Source organism: Gymnodraco acuticeps, unplaced genomic scaffold (genome assembly GCF_902827175.1).
Source record: "Gymnodraco acuticeps unplaced genomic scaffold, fGymAcu1.1, whole genome shotgun sequence".
NCBI classification, from domain to species: Eukaryota; Metazoa; Chordata; class Actinopteri; order Perciformes; family Bathydraconidae; genus Gymnodraco; species Gymnodraco acuticeps.
The window spans coordinates 790,326-808,189 of record NW_022990270.1 but is presented as its reverse complement, the minus strand read 5'-3'; the positions used below and the strand labels follow the sequence as shown (position 1 = coordinate 808,189).

The following is a 17,864-nucleotide window of genomic DNA, read 5'->3' as shown; positions in this document are numbered from 1 at the left end:
TGACCATGAAGTGGCCGCTTCACAAAGCCACAGAGTGTTATGGAAGAAGTTTAATTCCCCCCCCAGACTTACGCTGAGTGGGCGCATCCTCTGTATCCACTGGCTGCGGAGACCACGCCGACACAAGCTGCTTGGAGAGCGTTCAGCCCCCAGCCGTGGCAGTCGGGGAGCGGGGGGGATGGGCTGTGGATGGGGTAGGGTGGGTGGGGGGGTGCTCCTTGATAAAAAGCTCATTTGCATTTCATCAAAAGGAACAACTGTTTCCAGTGTTAGGGCACAGATGGTATTGTGCTTAAGAGAGAGAGAGAGAGAATAGAGCATAGGTTTGTCTTCTCTTGGAGTACCCTAAGTATTGTTTGTTGCAACCTGAGCTAAAGTAAGATTAATGTGACTTCCACTTTGAGGTTTTACAATATCTCCACTGTAATGCTATATTAATCTTCTTCATGTGTCTGCCTTTGGCTTAGAGTCCATTTTGAGGGCTCCATGATGAATAGCTAACTTTGACAGCAGTCTAAAATTATGTCACCATTGTTTTAAATCAAACCAGAAGATTATTTTTATAAAAAGATGCACCCTCTTTGTATTTAAGGAGGACTCCCTTCTACTTTCTTTGTGCATATAGCTACACCTCATTCTCAAATTAGGTCTGGTACAATTAGCTTGCATCTAATGATTGGCACTCATACATATCTTTTAGTTGTAACTGTTACCAAGGCGATGGTGCTAGCTAGCATTCGTATATAATAATCACACATAGACCTAAATCGCAATATGTTTTTCTTTTTCAAACTGCAAGATGTCCCATAGGATCCCATTACTTAGCCGACTGCAAAAAGGTTTCCGATTTTCAGCAGCTTTGTAACTTCAATTATGTTCCTAAGAAGTCTGTTAGTGAGCGTTTGTGCTCAGCTTCAATCTGATGAAACTTAACTGAAGCTTGAACAACATCAGCTCTAGTTGTTCAACCCATTAACTGAGAACATGCAACTTTATCTAACAGCTGTCTCCGCCACGCATGACAATTCTAAGATAATGGTTCATGGTAAACAGAAAAAGTGACACAATTTGAGATATAAAGTTAACGAATTAACCCTAAAAGAAATAAGCAATACCTATCTATAGTTTGCCAACTTTAGCAGAAAAAGCCACCATGAGCTAGCCTAGCTTGTAATATGTGGCCAAGTAAGGAAGCGTTAAATAGTTTAGGCACTAAACTTTTTATTTACAAGATGAATAATTCCACAAATGTCCGTTATACTTACTCTATAAAGCAGTTTGTCTTTGGTGATACTATTGTTGCTGTTGACTCATAGCTTAAAGTAGACGGTTGGACACAATGTTATTGTTGTGCTTTAAGCAATATCGTAAAAGCTAAAAGCTCAAGTCACTGTTTGTCGACACAATACACACTGTATCTTTTAATATACAATATGTTTTGAGCTTGCGGCAGAATGCTTCTACAGCCGAACAACAGCCCAGTATTTGCTGTTTAGATGGCTGGTGTATCATTTACCTCATGCACTTAGAGGATGAGATAAGATGACCTTGCCTGGTAAAGCACACATCCTAGCAGGGAAAGCTTGACTGCTTTCCTCAGGGAAAAAGATACTGTACACTGAGATTGTGTTGCACTCAGATGTATCACTTTACTCTCCCAATCAAATTAGAGCTGTGTAATGAACTATAAATATGTAGAAATGGACTACAAATGATCCAAATTTGAAATAATGTTGATTAGGGGTGCCATGGTTGATGTTGTCATTTGAGTAGCTGCACTTTGCCTGTCTAGATATTTGAAACTGGATCCTCACTCCTGCCTCTATTGATTCTGAGGCCTATTATATGCGGTAATTGCATGCTGCTGCCTTTAACAAGTCTTGGTTATTGCATCTGTGAATTGCATTACTACGTTTATTGAAGGGCTGGGAATATTGCCTGAAAAGCTTTCTCTTGCTCTTTGTCCTGATATTCTAAGAGCACCATGGCAGCACTAGGATTGCATATCGGAGGGGGAAATGCACTGATACACATCTGTACCTCCCTGTTTCTACTGCCGTAAACATTGTTTCAGTGATTCCTTTGTTAAATAGAGTTATCATTGATCAAGCTGCATATGCTTTACATTGATTGATTGATACATTTATTTCGAACAAGTAAAATAAATAATTACAAAAACAAAACAAATGTTGCAGTGCATAGTCATGTAAGAGAAATCAAAACAAAAAATGACATTTACAACAACAGCATTAGCAACATAAACAGTGCCACATCTAGTGTTCGAAAAGGAGAAGAAGCATACAGTATTCTGGCTTGTTGACACTTTGCACTTAAGATACCTTGCTAGTGGGATGGCTCAAGGGATGGCAATGTTTCTGTAGGTCTGCAGAATAATCTAAACTTTTGATGGACATTTTGCATAAACATTATTGTTCCTAAGAGAATGAAGTTTACCTACTGATCACCTGACAGTTCATGTAATGCCCAAATGAGGTGTACCTGCTTGGTTATTGGTGACAGGGATGGTTTGCCTAGAGAATGAATAGTGAATCCCTAACTTTTCATTCAGTGCCTCTAGGATATTTCACCAATGATATATATCACACATGTTTTCATCTATCTCTTAAAAATAAATGTTTGGACTGACTTCGTGGTTCCCAGACGGTGTATATCTCCTGACACATATTGTTACCATGAGTTTCACATTTGTTTATTTTAAGTGAAATGTCCTTTCAATTATTGAATTTAATCTACAGACATGTATATGTAACAGTTGTAAATATGCAGTGGAGTTTATTTGTATTTTGGTATCATTTAGTATAATCACACAAATGCTGTGTTCTTCATTCATACCTGACAAGGTCGGAGATCAGTGGGCGGAACCTCTGAAGTGTGGTCGCTGTGCTCAGAGGATTATTTGTATGGTGACTTCCCCCTTCATATTGTGTCCCTCACGTCTCATCGCCCCTTTCTGTAAATGTTCCACATGAGGGATTGTGAGGGGAACTGAATATAAGAGTGATCTGTTATACCTGTTGTCAGTGATTAAACGGAGATCGTCCAAACTGAATGCTGGCTCGGGTCTCATCCATGAAAAACGCAAAACACAACGCAGAGACCGCTTAATGACACCGGTTACATATACCCAGCTCAGGATGATTTGTAATGACGATTCCCTGACTCTTCATCCAGCACCAACATTAAGTTCACATTGTTGATGTCCAACACTTTGGTTTTTTCCCATCAGACTAAGCTGTACTTTGTGTTGAGTGCAAATGATCAAATGTAGAAATTATACCGGCTAAACATCAGCATGTTATTGTCATTGTCAGTGTGAGCAGGTTAGTGTGGCGTAAGACTATTACATTTAGATTAAGTCCAATATCTGGTGACGTTTACTGTACTTTCATTTTCTTTTGTTGATCAAGCAATCGTGATAATCATAAATCATCAAGTTTAAAAGGTTTATCTCGTCATACTTCACAAACCCAACTCTTTTTTTAATGCTGAATATTCGGACTGCTGAAAATGGTTTGCAGTACAGTGTAGTTTGGCCCATGTTTCCCACTGAGGACAGGAGATTTCCCACACACCTGCTCAGGATGCCCATTCTGGGAACATCAGGCCTCTCTGTTACAAGCCCTGCTCTGCCCTCACATTACTGGACCCTGTGGCTGCCAATGGAAACACACACACACACACACACACACACACACACACACACACACACACACACACACACTGGGCTGTGCTGCTGTCCCTTGCCCGCTCTTTAACATGTACATGCCTGCACATCCCAAGCCAGCATCTGCCTTGGCACTTTGCTCTTCTGAGCCTTTCAGAACAATTTAAATGGATAATCAGGCTGGTGATGCGCAGAAAGTGGATCGTGCATCTCTTAATCTCCGATCAGAGCGCCCTAAGCTGCTCCTGGTGCAGAATTAGACTGGCTTTATGTGAAATGACACAAGACACTGTGCAACACTGTAACACTCTTTGGGTTCAAGTCAAATCTGGCTCCTCTTCCCCGGGGAGAGGCTCTTTTCTCCGCAGACAGCTGACATCTTCCATGCTCCCCCGAGTGAGACACAAACGCCATGTCTCCATTACCAGTGCCCCTGGTGCAGATGTTAATTTGCATCATCATTAACAAAGCGAGGCGATGCACACAAGCAAAGTCTTTGATACTGATCTGCGGTTTCCTCCCCCACAGTATTCTCTTGTTCTATCCTCTGCTCTCATTCTGTTTAGCAGACATTAAACACCAGCATTCCTCTCCTTCAAGTGCATGTCTGTGTTTTCCTTAAAGGTCACAGTCATGCTTTGCAGCGCTCCTACAAAAGCGGAGCTCACCTAAGCCAACCTTCTCCTTTGACATCTCAAATCTCTAGGTTGGCTCTGTAAATCAGGCCACACTGCAGCAGCCGAGGAGCCAGGGACGCAAATACTTCTGCCCTGTTTTACTTTCAAATGTGCAACACCACAATACACCTACTCATCAGCACATAGTGTCCATATTAGAGCAAGAGACAAACAATGTAAGTGATATGTTTCTTTTCTCAAAAGCATTCCTGCGAGGGCTTATGGGGATACACAGCCTGTGCAGTGTTTCTGCTCTGGACAGGGCAACACTACTGCTTTTCTGCCGGAGAGATTATAATAGTGTGCCAGTGTTTTGGGATAGCTGCATGATCTGATACAGATGCGACTTGGGCTGTAGATGTGTGGGCTCTGAGGTTGACCCTCCTCCACAGGGGATGTTGAACATGATGAATGAAGACAGTGATGATGGATTATCTCTGATCCTTCCCATGTGCTACTGGAACTTTTTGCCCATGACTTATGACAGTTTTGTTGTTTATTTTCATAAACACTCTGCTCTATGATTCACGCCTTGCTGAACAGACATTATTGGGAACTAAGTTCTGGAGGTTTTTGAGTGGACTGAAGCATAATATGACAGCAGAGTAAATGGTTGCTACTGAAGGTGCTTGTGATTTATAATGCACTCTGCAAGCCAGAGGCTAGGACTGTGATGAATATAACCGTAGCTCCTTTTGGAAGGAGAACTGATTCTCTAGCCGTGAAACAAGCACTGAAAAGTGAAACATTGGTAGGAAGCAGGAAGAGGGAAAGAAAGGGAAGGAATGAAAACTCTATGTGCTTCCTCCGCCACTGGAATTCATCAGTGCTTGTCAAGACAGCTGCCCTGAGTAGGCAATGAATTAGTTTCAAGTGTCTGTGTGCTAAAGCAAGCAAGAGGAACATTAATACTCCCTAATCAAGGCCTGTGTTGGCATATTCTCGCAGTTGTCTCCTTTTTTGATATTCTATCCTCCACCGGAGACAGAGAGACAAAGCCAAGGAAGACGGGTAAGACACGTCTGGTTAGCTTTGTTGCTAACCAGAGTGAGCTCTGCTGGCAGGCCATGCAACTCTTAATATGAGGTTTATAGGTTTAAGGTTATTATAACTTCACCTTTGTTGGAGTAGAAGTGTTATTCCAATAGGAAAAGCCATGCGTCGACACTTTCACATGCCTTATTGCTGTAATGTCACATTCTGTTAAGAGCAAGCCAACAAAGAGTTTCAAAGAAGCAGCGTTTATCTTCAGAAAGTGGTGCATTATCATTTCCAGGACCTACAATCCGGTGTAAAACTGTCAAGTTGACCTAGCAAGAATCATCGGTACCTGTTCAAATTGGTTTAACGCCTATTAACTCCCACGTTTTTTTATATTTGAAAAAGTCACTGGAGGTAGAACTTAAAAAATATTGTTGCAATTGACCTGACGCCAACACAAAAATCTACCCAAAGCACTTTGTTTTTGTGTTTGGCAGTACCCCAGCTGGCAGGTAGCACGCTGTTAGGTGTCCAGCTGCATGTATGTGGTCATTGTGAGCATATGAATATATTGGCTTTGCAGAGAGCAGCTTAATGCAATGCACAGATGAAAACAAGACCCAAGTAGGTGAACAGTCCCATCTCCAAGAAGGCACTAAGCAAATTAAGTGTGACCAAAAGCTTTAATTCGAAAGGCAGAAGGATTAGGCTGTTTGATGAGCAGATTTAAGGGTGCAGGCGAGGGGAACAAAAAGAAACACTTCTGGCCAAGCGTAATAATCTTTGAAAATGTTCTTTAAACCCATCTCTCTGTGACGTGTGTATTCGCTGCACTTCAACCCAACATCTTCCGCCCTTAAGATTAAGAGCTTTTATCGTGTATCCTCTCTCTCTCTCGTGATTGCTGCTTGATAGTTTAGCTTTTGACGTCTTCCTCCGCGCTTGCCTTTTTCCTCAAAGTGGACTTTAATAGATTTAGGAAATGTAACATCTTAGTGCACTTACAGACAAGTGTATTACCACTCTTCTTCTAAAACACTCTCTCTCTTAAACAAAGTTTGGCCTGTTAGATAAGGTTTTGTTTGTAGTTGCTTTATGTAATGATGTTCCTCTTTCTTCCAGACCTTCCATACACCCAGCTTGGGAGACGAGGAGTTTGAGATTCCTCCCATCACACCTCCACCTGAGATTGAGTCTGGGATGGGTCTTTCGGACGTGGACTCACCTTACCCAGCAATGCCGGAGCCCCCAGTTAATCACAGGGGTCTGTTAATCCCTCAGTTCCCCCCTCAGAGTATGGATCTGCCCTGTATCACCATCTCACGCAACATGATGGACCAGGAAGGGCTGCCTGTCAACAACGGCCAACCTGTGGTGAGTGTGCTATGCATTTACCCCACTATAAAATCAAGAAGTCTATGTATTGTCTGCGTCTAGAGAAATCCTCATCTGTCATCACACAATTCCTGCTCCAGTGTGTGTCCTTCCTGTAGCTCCAGATGTGTGTATTCACACTAAAGATATGACTTAAATATAAGCTACTGGGCAGCACTGAAATCAGAAGCATGCAGTCCTTTAATGAGGCCTTTTTCTGATCCGTAATGTCACCTTGACAGTTTGTGTACCCCTCCTGTTGACAGTACATCTGGCACAGCATCTGGCCCTGTTTACAACACAGGAGGTATATGATCGCATTGAGTAAATGTCATGATGTTATGTTACTTACTGTGAGGTTTTGTTGAAAAAAGCACACACTTGTTCAGTGATCCCCCTCTGTAAGGTGAGCAGATGTGAATAGATCACAGGTGTTAAAGTATAACGTAAAGTAATGACGGTGAGAATGGGACCCAAAAGTGCCACACATTCACATGCTCATATTTTATTCATGTTGCATCCAGAAGCCCTTTTTTTCCGGTTGTAAATGCTGATGCACGCTCCTGTCCAATGTCACACGAGGCGTTCAGAAAAGACACATGATTTGTTCCGAGTTTAGGATCAGCTTTGTCTTTACGTGGTAGAGAATTACCCTCAAAGAACTCACTTCATGAACCTACTTTAATTTAATCCTCCTTTCATCTAATACGCACGGTCACACATGGAACAGCAGACAAAATAATCACTCCTTATGTTGATGCCGCTATGTGTGCTATAGATTGTGAGATTGTTGTCTTGGGCTCCAAAAGGCATTTTCAAATGCCACATTCCTAGAAAGCATTGAGGAGGAAAAATGGAAATGTCACTGGCTGACTAGTCGCCTTGCAGACCTATTAGAAAAACGGAAGATTCATTTAGGAGAACAGAAATTAAAGGACAAAGGCATGAGCTGAGACATGGTGTTGTTGATGTTGAATCTGCTTTGTGAACCACAAAACACATTGCATTGAGAAAAGGTGTCATGATCGTTATAGCTGTGTGAATTCTCTCCAACACATTTGTTGAATCGCACTGATATTACAGATATTTATTTACATTCCATATGGGAAGGGGGCTATCGTTTTTCACAGCTCTTTTTCCTGCTTCCATGCTTCTGGCATGTAAAATAATTGCGGCTTTTAAAAATATCTCCGCCGCATACAGTAAGTGAGCCCCAGAAGGCTTTTGCCTAAAGAATTTTCATTTCATGGTCAGTTAAGCTTTCTACATCTGGAAGAAACGAAACCTTGACACAATTACATTCCTGACTGTTCTCACGACTTGCTGGAGGATTAGATTTGATTCTAAAACAGTATTCCTCTTTAACACCATTTGCATGGCTCATGTCTCTGATTGTGCGGAGACTCTATTAAAAACTGAGGGGAGAATGTGGGTTTCTGCTCCTTGCCTCGTGGCTTTGTCGACTGCACACTACTCACTCGTTATCAGTCATCGCACATTGTACCGCAGGAAGGCTTGTGGTGGCCCTTCATTTCTCCTGTAAATGGGATTGATCCCCAAAAGTCTCGTGACAATGCCTTCAGAAATTCTATTCATCTGCGCGTTGAAGAAGAGAAACGTAACTTTTAAATGAGATAAGTAACAGCGCAGTTCGCAGTGCATTCTATATACAGAGACAATGATTTACTGAGGCCCTAAGAGGGGTGTTTTGTCATTTTGTCAGCACACTGATAAAGGAATGACAACCTTATATACATGATTACATTCTGTGTTATGTGTTATGGCTGCAGGGGCAAACAAATAAACCGTGCACTATTGCAATTACATTTTTCATCAAGCCCCCATGCTCATATTTCCCAAACACTTGTCTTGGTTTTCTTTTCTGTATACATGCTTACTGGTGGAGAATATTTAGTGTGTGTGGAAGCCGGTCTCTTATCAGAACTTAATGAGAAACCCAAGCAGTGAATATACCTGGGCTATTTTCAAAGGCTTCTTCCATGTCACTGCATTGCCAAGTGTTCTGCTAATTCCTCTCCCCATAATATTCAGCGTATGCTTTGCAAATTGGACACAGATGCCGGGCTTCTACAAAGAGAAATACATTTTCTCAGCTGCAATGTGGCTGGCGAGCCACAAATCTGAAGTCATTATTTATTTAATCTGCTCTCCTAACAAGCTTCTGACTCTCATTTTTGTCTCCCAGCATGTGTCCTCCTGATTTGTGATTGGATCTCAATAGTGCCAAATAGTGCTGGAGTCAGGGCTGCCAGTATTGCTTTATTCACAATCTCTTCTCGATTTTCTCCCTGCTGCACAGCAAGGGTCTCTGGGTTCTATTTCAAAAAACACCTGGTGCCTTCACCACACTTTCAAATTTTCTTGACACATGTACTGAAATGTCCTGAACGATTGGATTTCAAAACCTACAGAAGTCAACTAGTTCTATTAGATGTTCAAATCAATATTAAGTAGATATGACCCCTGCTGTCTTATTACATTTAACACTATGTGGTGATGCATTATATATGTTTCATTACCAACCAGCTGTTCCACATGTCATTAGCTCTACAGCAGCAAATATATGCTAATGTCTGACAGAAAATAGCGTGTTGGACCAAGTGCATCATGCTAGATGAAAGTGAGGCGGAAAAAGAGATTTGTTGTTCACATGATTTGATATTGTGTAGATTGCAGTGAGTAGAATAGCCTGGGCTTTGACTGGTCAAAAACCACTATATCCTGAATCAAATGGGAAATGTGAGCAGTGTTGCAGAAAGCATGTTTTTCCACACTTCCCTCTTATCTCCCTTCCAAGCCAAGAAGCACTGACATGAGTTGTACATCAATTTAAGAGAGTGGATTTTTTTTTCTCGCTCCGTTTCTTATTTCTCTTCTCCCTCGACGGACAGCTATTGTGACATATTGGGTCAGTCAGAAATGAAAGATATTCATGCAGGCATGCAATACTTGTAATGAAGTCTCAGCTTGACCTTCTACATGATTGATTCTGTAATTTACTTTTCTCAGGCAGCTCTCAAAATGAAATGATGTCATGTTGGACAAGTTTGAAATACCCATAATGCATCAGGAGAAATGGTGAAAAGGGGTATGGGTCAGTGGCTGTACCGAACCATGGGGAGGAAACCTATTGGCCTTACAGTGTACGGGAGGGATAGAGATTTGTTTTTAAAAGAAGGGGTTAGAGGTCGGAGAGATGGATGAACTGAGTTTGCACACAGCACAGAGAGAAAGAGAGAGCGGTGTGTTTGACTCAGGCAGGGCAGGGGAAAGAAAAACAATTTATCTTCATGCTATTATAGCCTTTACCAGCATTCAAAATTCCATTTTTCTCATTTGGCTTAAGCACAGACTTTCAGCAGGTTGCAGAAAAAGGAAGGGAAAAAATCAAATGATGTCCCCGTTTAGAAGGGGAGTAAAGGAATATGTGCAGAGCACTGATAAACTATCTTTAATAGGACTGACCTTTCATGCTGGCGAAAGTTACTGGGGGATTCATCCTTATAATTACCATATAGATGATTTTACCCCTCTCCTGCCATGGAACATTTCCAAGAGCTCTGGCATTGATTGAATGGAAATTGAACTTGTTAACATTCTTTTCAGCCTGTTACAGCTCAGTACATGGTGCCACTGTTCATAAATTCTCCCCAAATTCTGATTTCCAATATCTTAAAGAACAGACTGCTGCCCGCCTTTCATCGACATCGGTGTTGAGATGTTTATCGCTTGGTGAATGCATAATGTTGCATTTTGTGTCCAGCTGCTGTGTTTATTGGCCTGCGTTTATTGGGGAAAGGGTTTCACACATTGTCAATAGGTTTTTATTTTCATGTGCTACAGTTTTTTATGGCTGTGTGTGGAGTGTTTGCTATGTAAAGTGTGGATGGCCAACAATAATGTACAAAACACATTTTGCAGAATATTGATGACGGCATTAATTTGTTGTTGCAAGCTTCTGATGTCAGTGCTGTCCAGTAGCTTATAATTGCTGTTCACATTAAAAGCCACCTAATGGGAAATGTTACATAATGAACTTACATTTATCTAAACAAATCCTTTCTTATTAAGGGATTTAATTTCAGCTTTTTAGTGTTTGACCTTAAAAACATAGGCAGATTGAACACTCCCCCCCAACACACACACACACACACACACACACACACACACACACACCTGACTAAGGAGGGCACATCTGGCCACTGTGTACCCAAGATAAGGACTTATTTGCAGATTGACGATGACTATCAAAATATCTAGTTAGATGTCTGCTGTGACTGCTGACAATACTGCAATCAAAATGCAAATGAGAAGGAAGAGGGACATAAATAAACATCCTGCCACCAGATTCATATTCACAATCAAGGCAACCGTTACTTAAGATGATTTCTTTCACCTTGTTATCTTTTCAAATCAGACGCTAATGCTGACAATGCCACACTGTAGTAAAAAGCACAATTGCGGCTTCTGCACTTATTGCTTTAATATGTGGTCAAAGAAGACATTTAGCAGGCTGTTAAGTGTGATATGATTAAGTCTTTAACTGTGGTCATCGGTGCATCTTTTTAAAATGCATAACATCCAAAGGCCATTTCGTAAAAATCACTAAAAGCTAATGGCAGAACGGGCCATTGCTCCAAGTCAAAACGGCATCTTTGGGATTGGGCAAAAGTGTTATTATACAGATGGCCACGACTAATGAGCTCAGTGTGTGCATCTTTGATGTCCGCAGCGAGCCGAGAGCTAACTGCGAGCCATCGTGTTCTCAGTAATGAAGATAACAATAGCACTTGGAACATGGCGGGTTGCAGATATGTAAATCAGAGTCATTTGGTCACAGGCTTGTTTACTGCAGCGAAAGCTTCCATATTTGAAGCATTGCAACAATATGTGTTCAATGTCTCCCCCCCCCCAACATCCGCCCTCACCTTTTGCAGAGTCTTCCTCTCAGATGTAAATATAAATCCGCTCTCACTTCATAGATTGTATTTATGATAAGCAGTAGACATGGCATATGAGAAAGAAATGTAGATCCAATATGTTTCCGTCTGAAATGGTGTTACAATATTGTTTTTGAAGATGTGCATTCATAAGGTTCTTTCAATAAAGCCAGGTGTGTGGGTTTATGATGTGTTGATGTTGGGAGAGATCGAGTTTGTGCTGCTGAATACCAGATGGATGTGCACAGGGAGAACAAATCACCTTTTCTGTTGTGTTCACGTTGCCTCCTCTGTTCCATGTCAACTCCGCTGCCTTTCTGATCAGTCTTCCCTCCGGGGAGCCTTGTAATTTCATCCTCGCCACAATCAATGCTAACATGTGGCATGCACCTTCTCCAGGACTCTTTCAGGAGCCAAATGTTTCACCATGAAAAAAGTGAGAGAGATTTGAAAAGTGTTACTACATTGTACCCCGGTTGGCAGAAGGGAGGCAAACTGTCCAAAGCCCTTAAGCTTCATACCTTCAGCCAGATAATTTATGGAATTGATTATATAGAAGCTGCTACTTTCACAGAGTTATAATCTTAAAGTAATGTTGGCTTGCGGCCGGCCGCCTTAAACTAAACTGACATGTCGGTGCATGCATGCAATCTGCAGCTGGAGCAGTCTGTTTATCGTGGCATTTGAAGTTATGTACTCAAGCACCGGAGAACTCAGTCCACTGTTCTCCTCCAGGGACCGGCAGTCAAAAGCTGTGTCACAGATTTCCATACAATAGAGTTTTGAAAATGAGTCAACTGAGCTGTGGAGCCATCTATTACTGGCTTATAAAGTTGGCTCTTTGGGTGTCAACTGTCAAGATGATTTATCATGGCCTGTAATACATTTAAGACCCAGGACATGGTGACATGTCATCTGCCTCATAGCAATCCGCAGAATCCAATGACCCGATTTCTTCTGTGGTAAAAAGATACAGCTTCAATAGCTTCATGCACTGGGCAGTAGGGCGTCATGGTGAGATGTCTTTGAGCTGGACAAACGAAATGCAAGACTATGAAGCCAAAAGGCAGAGAAAAATGAATGAATAAGATATTATTACTTGTTAGTCGCTTTTATCCAAAGTGACTTTCATACTCAATACTGTCGGCAATCGCCACAGGAGCAATTTGGGGTGAAGTGTCTCAGGGACACAACGACATGCTGACTGCAGTGGGGTTTGAACCTGTGACCCCCTGACCCGAACACCAACGCACTATGCGCCACACACCTCCAGATATTGCATTTGGTATTATTTTCTTAACAATCCTTTGCTTTTGTTTTATTTCCTTTACAGAATGTTGGACCAGGCCATCATCGCCAGTACTCGGCCAACCCGGCCATGGTGATGAAGTCCATCATCAGCATGAACAGCCCCAACGGGATGTTATCACGTAATCAGCTGACCACCATCAACCAATCCCAGCTCAACGCACAGCTGAGCTTAAACATGGCGGGACCCAACATCGCCCACACTGCCCCGTCACCCCCCCACCAGCAAATCCGCCACCCCGTCCCCCTCCAGCTCCATCAATGAGGACGACCAGGAGGAAGGCAACAGGGTGAGTGAAATGTCTTTAAAGGACACCTATTATGCAAAATCCACTTCTTCACGTCTTTTCTACATCAACATGTGTCCCCTCTTCTTCATGTCTCTTCTACATCAACATGTGTCCCCTCTTCTTTCATGTCTCTTCTACATCAACATGTGTCCCCTCTTCTTCATGTCTCTTCTACATCAACATGTGTCCCCTCTTCTTCATGTCTCTTCTACATCAACATGTGTCCCCTCTTCTTCATGTCTCTTCTACATCACCATGTGTCCCCTCTTCTTCATGTCTCTTCTACATCAACATGTGTCCCCTCTTCTATTCTTCAATGTCTCTATTCTACATCAACATGTGTCCCCTCTTCTTCATGTCTCTTCTACATCAACATGTGTCCCCTCTTCTTCATGTCTCTTCTTCATCACCATGTGTCCCCTCTTCTTCATGTCTCTTCTACATCAACATGTGTCCCCTCTTCTTCATGTCTCTTCTACATCAACATGTGTCCCCTCTTCTTCATGTCTCTTCTACATCAACATGTGTCCCCTCTTCTTCATGTCTCTTCTACATCAACATGTGTCCCCTCTGTGGAAAGAGACTCTGAAAGTTTCAGGAACAAAGATTCTCTCTCTTTTTGTCCTGATCCATTTCTATAAAAACATGATCAGATTTTGGCCACTTTATGATGTCATAACGATGTTTTGTCTTGTGTAACCATTAGCCAATCAGCAACCAAGGTAACCCCCCCCCCCCCCCCCCTTATCACCTGAATCTCCTCCTAGAGCACCATTGAGTTCTTTGTAACCAAATCTCTCTCAGAGGGGCGTGGGGAGGGGCTCCTTATTTTCATCTAAAGTAACAGACAGAGAATCAGCACTTTGGAAACAGGGCTGAAACAGAGGGGATTATGGGTAATGCTGCAATGATCTGTTTGGTGTTTGGAGCCAAACACTTCAGAGACATGTTTTGTATATATCTGACTCCTATAATATATTGATGACAAACAGTATAATAGGGGACCTTTAAGGGTCAGTGAAAGATATGGACCTCCTGATGTTAAATGTATTTATCTCAATCATTGCAGATCATTGGAGAGAAGCGGCCAGCCCCCATAGATCCTGTAAAGAAGCCCAAGACTCCCAAGAAGAAGAAGAAGAAGGATCCCAATGAGCCTTCGAAACCGGTGTCCGCCTACGCTCTGTTCTTCAGAGACACCCAGGCTGCTATTAAGGGTCAGAATCCAAACGCCACCTTTGGAGAGGTGTCTAAGATCGTGGCCTCCATGTGGGACGGTCTGGGAGAGGAACAGAAGCAGGTAATACAACGTTTGATTATTCTAGTTATTGTAATATTCTTGCCAATGCATAGTTGAACAACTGAGATCCAAAAGGAAACAAGTGTACAGAGAGTATGAGATCGGTGTAATGTGCTTTGTGTCATAAAAGGACTGTCTCAAGTTGTATTTATCCATTCACCTTTTGTGTCTTCACAGTCTTACAAAAGCAAAACAGAAGCTGCCAAGAAAGAATATTTAAAAGCTCTTGCCGCATACCGTGCCAGCCTGGTTTCCAAGGTGAGAACATGTTCCTTTCTTTCACCTGAGAAATGTGTGAATTTGTTAGAAAAGTACATTTATCAGAAAGTCTTTGTATTACATTGAACACTGGGAAGTTAGTAATGACCAAAACAACTGTCTAAAAACGTTTAGACAGAAGCACAGACGTTCTTCGGAGAGGAAAAGTGAGGCTTTGTAAATAAGATTGGATATTTGTTCTCCACGTAGGCTGCAGCAGAATCAGCCGAGGCCCAGACCATCCGCTCCGTGCAGCAGACCCTGGCCTCCACCAGCCTGTCCCCCGGCCTGATGATGCCCTCACCCCTCAACCAGCACCACTCCATGGCAGCAGCCGCCCTGGCCCTACAGCAAGGCATACCACGGGCCATCGCCCCAAAACCTCTGCAGATGAGACTAGGGGGCAACCAGATCGTGACCTCGGTGACCGTCTCCCACCAGAACATGGCCCCCGGGATGCCCCAGCAGATGCTCGGCCAGATGGGGTCCGGAGGGGGCATGGCGGCGGGTGCCCAGTCCACAGCGGTGTCTCAGATGAGCCCCCCCATGCAGCCGCAGCAGCATGCCATGCAGCAGATCCAGCAGCAGCAGCAGATGCAGCAGCACCTCCAGCACCATCAGATGCAGCAGCAGCAGATGCACCACCAGCAGATCCAGCAGCAGATGCAGCATCAGCATTTCCAACACCACCTCCAGCAGCAGCTGCAGCAGCACCACATTCAGCAGCAGCAGCAGCACCAACAACAGCAGCAGCAACAACAACAACAACAGCAGCAGCAGCAACAACAACAACAACAGCAGCAGATGCAGCACATGCAGATGCAGCATCAGATGCATCAGCAGCAGCAGATTCAACATCTGCAGCAGCAGCAGCACCAGTCCCAGTGTTCCCCCCCCCAGCACTCTCCTGGTTCAGTGGGGGGCTCTGCGTCGCTCGGCAGCCCCCAGCCGGCCTCCCAGCAGCAGCCTCACCCCTCCCAAATCCAGGCCCACGCCCAGGCCCTGTCCCAAGTCAGCATTTACTGAGCCAAATGGAAACCCTATCTCAAAGAACAGGAATAGAATAAAAGCGTCATTCCAAGTTGCTTTTCTACGTTGCACTTAAGAAGTGTGTAAGATTTAGAATGTTATACAAAGAACTTGTCCATTGTTATAGACGGATATGCACACGCGTGTACAGGGGAGAACTTGGTTTTTGTCTATAAAATAGGCTGAGCTGTGACAGAGGCCTGTTAGGGCGAGCGCCCAGTGATTGTTTATTTGTTTGTGAGGTCTTTCAGTTGTCAATTTAAACTGACTGGGCACACAATATGTTGAAAGACGTGTCTTTCACTGTTTTATTTAACAATAAAGCTTTATTTATGCGGCCAGAGTCTTCAGTTCAGCGCAGCAAAAAGACATTTTGAATGCGTTTGAACCAGAGGATTTCTATCAGCTCTCGCCTGGACTGACTCACAGGATCCTTGCTGGAAACCAGTACACCCACACATCAGTCTTTGTTCCCACACTGGCCAGTATATAGCGAGACTTTCTTTACTCCAACCTTTCTCCTTCACACATCGCTCTGGCAGATGTAACCTTTCAACAATGGCGGAGAGGAAATGGTTGATTAAATCATCACACGTCGGAGGCCCAGTGATATTTGAACACTGTTAAATCATCTCTCAAATGTAAGCAATGTCTTGAAGAAGGGGAACTGAAAATATAAAGTCTAGACCTCTGGGTGAACGACTGAACAGACGGGGACAGAAACTGCCATAAATCACTTGTTTCATCACATCGTCAAACTGTAGCTGTAATCTACTGTACATGTTTCGTAGAGTGGGAGACACAGGACCTCCCGTATCCACTACCCTCCAGATGATTAGCCCAAAAGCGTGTAACTGGCACCCCCTCCTCCAAAAAAATGATCTTTAATCTATTTGTTTTTACTTCAGATGTTTAACAATTAAATTATGTTTTTATTTTGTGTAACAAAGGGGATATTTTATGGTAAATACAAATGTCCGGATCAAGGCAGATGGTTTGGGGATTGCTGTATTTTTACTCTGCTTCTTGATGCGTCATTGTTTTAAAAAAGGAAACTAGCAGAGCCAGTTTGTTGCACTGCCAAAGCCGACTGAAAGGAGGTATTTTTCTGTACAGAAGTCCCTGAGGAAAAAAAAGAAGACGTTGTACATTTTTCACATCACCTGTTGTAAAGTTTTAATATGTGAGGCTTTAATTAAAACATTGTTAAACGACCTGTGGATTGCTATATCACATAGTGCATTTCTGCTCTTTTATACTTTTTTATGAGTTACAATAGCAGCAATTAATTTTGTTTGTATTTTGCTTACAAACCAACTGCTTTTAAAATATTGTCCATAGAATAAATGCATATCCGTACGGAGGTTGTTTTCAGCTCACGATAGGAAAAGTAATTTAATGTTTGAGTTTTTGCTCGGCCATGAAGATGAATCCAGAGACATTCCATCACTAATATGATAGTAGCCATAATTTTGTATGAAGTATTATATATTTCTTTGTGTCTCTGTTCAAAATTAAACTATCAATCACAAATATTTATTTGAATGAATTGGTTTATTTCAAAAGCTTTATCAGCCATAACTTGTATGAGGCATGTCTTCACGTCTCCCTGTGGGCTATTGGAAATCCATAGCTCTCAGTTCTTTATGAGATATAAAAAAAATACATTTGTATGTTGTCTATGGAGTAATTCTATAAGAGAAATTGCAGGGGGTATGCAAGCGTTCATGCGTGGAAGTCCATTGTAACTGTGTGTAGAAACAGTGTTGGACATGGTCAGCATGTAACTGGCACTTGTCTCAATAACAGTCCCCTTCTCACACACCAGTGTATTGGATTCTGCCTCTTTCTTCGAAATCGCTTCATTTCCAAGACATCCCCAGGGGTTTGCTGAGCTCCCTTGAATAAAATGGCGAGCGGGGGAGGGAAGGCAGGCAAACAATAATTATCATATCTTCACAATAGGCTGAGAATCCACCGACCCAGAGAAGGGCCTTTTTA

At 42.6% G+C, this 17,864-nt stretch overlaps 1 protein-coding gene across 1 annotated transcript in view; it reads left to right on the top strand.

Moving 5' to 3' along the window:
- tox3 (TOX high mobility group box family member 3) overlaps positions 1–17,398 on the top strand; it is a 42,670-nt gene extending 25,272 nt beyond the window's left edge. Inside the window, 6 exon segments of the mRNA XM_034220811.1 lie at positions 6,466–6,717; positions 13,012–13,200; positions 13,202–13,276; positions 14,346–14,576; positions 14,754–14,834; positions 15,045–17,398. Of these exon segments, the coding sequence (XP_034076702.1) occupies positions 6,466–6,717; positions 13,012–13,200; positions 13,202–13,276; positions 14,346–14,576; positions 14,754–14,834; positions 15,045–15,860 (1,644 nt within the window). The 3' untranslated portion in view covers positions 15,861–17,398.
- Positions 17,399–17,864: the final 466 nt, after the last annotated feature.